General features: G+C 70.0%; 1 protein-coding gene across 1 annotated transcript in view; it reads left to right on the forward strand.

The window, feature by feature from the left end:
* The window catches only part of LOC103899618 (SEC14-like protein 2), a 6557-nt gene that overhangs the window by 5268 nt on the left and 648 nt on the right, over positions 1-641 (forward strand). The window contains exon 10 of the mRNA XM_009280116.1: positions 247-466. Within this exon, the coding sequence (XP_009278391.1) occupies positions 247-466 (220 nt within the window). The remainder of the gene's footprint in view (positions 1-246; positions 467-641) is intronic.

A 641-nucleotide genomic window follows, 5' to 3' on the forward strand; every position in this document is an offset into this window, starting at 1 on the left:
CCGCCCCCCCCGGTCGCCGGCACTGCGCCGGGCACTAGACCCCGGGCACCGCGTTGGGCACCGGGTCAGGCGCCGGGTACTGGACACCGACACCCGGCACTGGTACCGGGCACCGGGTACCGCACCGGGTAGTGGGCACTGACACCCGGCACCGCTACTGGGCACCGGGCCCCGCACCGGGTACTGACACCTGTCCTCGGGCACTGACACCGGGTACCGCACCGGCTACCGGGTACTGACACCCAGCACCAACACCGAGTACTGGTACCGGATACCAGCACCGCACACCGGGCACTGACACTGGGTACCGGTACTGCAACACCGGCACCGATACCGGGTACCAGCACCACGCAGCGGCCACCGGTCACTGTCACCGGGACTGTGCACCAGCACCGATACCGGGTGCTGGCACCATGCACCGGCACCATGCACTGACACTGGTCACTGTCACCGGTACTGGCACCGGGTACCGGGCACCGCAAAAAAAGACCCGGCTCCAGGCACTGTCACTGGTCACCGACAGCCCAGCCGTCCCGGTGGCAGCGGGGGTCCAAGGTGACCCGGCTGCTCCAAACCCCCCTGTGCAGGATCCGTCCCTGCCGCCGGCCCACCCCGCTCCCGGTGGCACGTGGACGTGGCCG

The sequence above is a fragment of the Aptenodytes forsteri genome, unplaced genomic scaffold (genome assembly GCF_000699145.1).
Source record: "Aptenodytes forsteri isolate BGI_AS27 unplaced genomic scaffold, ASM69914v1 Scaffold196, whole genome shotgun sequence".
Classification (NCBI taxonomy): Eukaryota; Metazoa; Chordata; class Aves; order Sphenisciformes; family Spheniscidae; genus Aptenodytes; species Aptenodytes forsteri.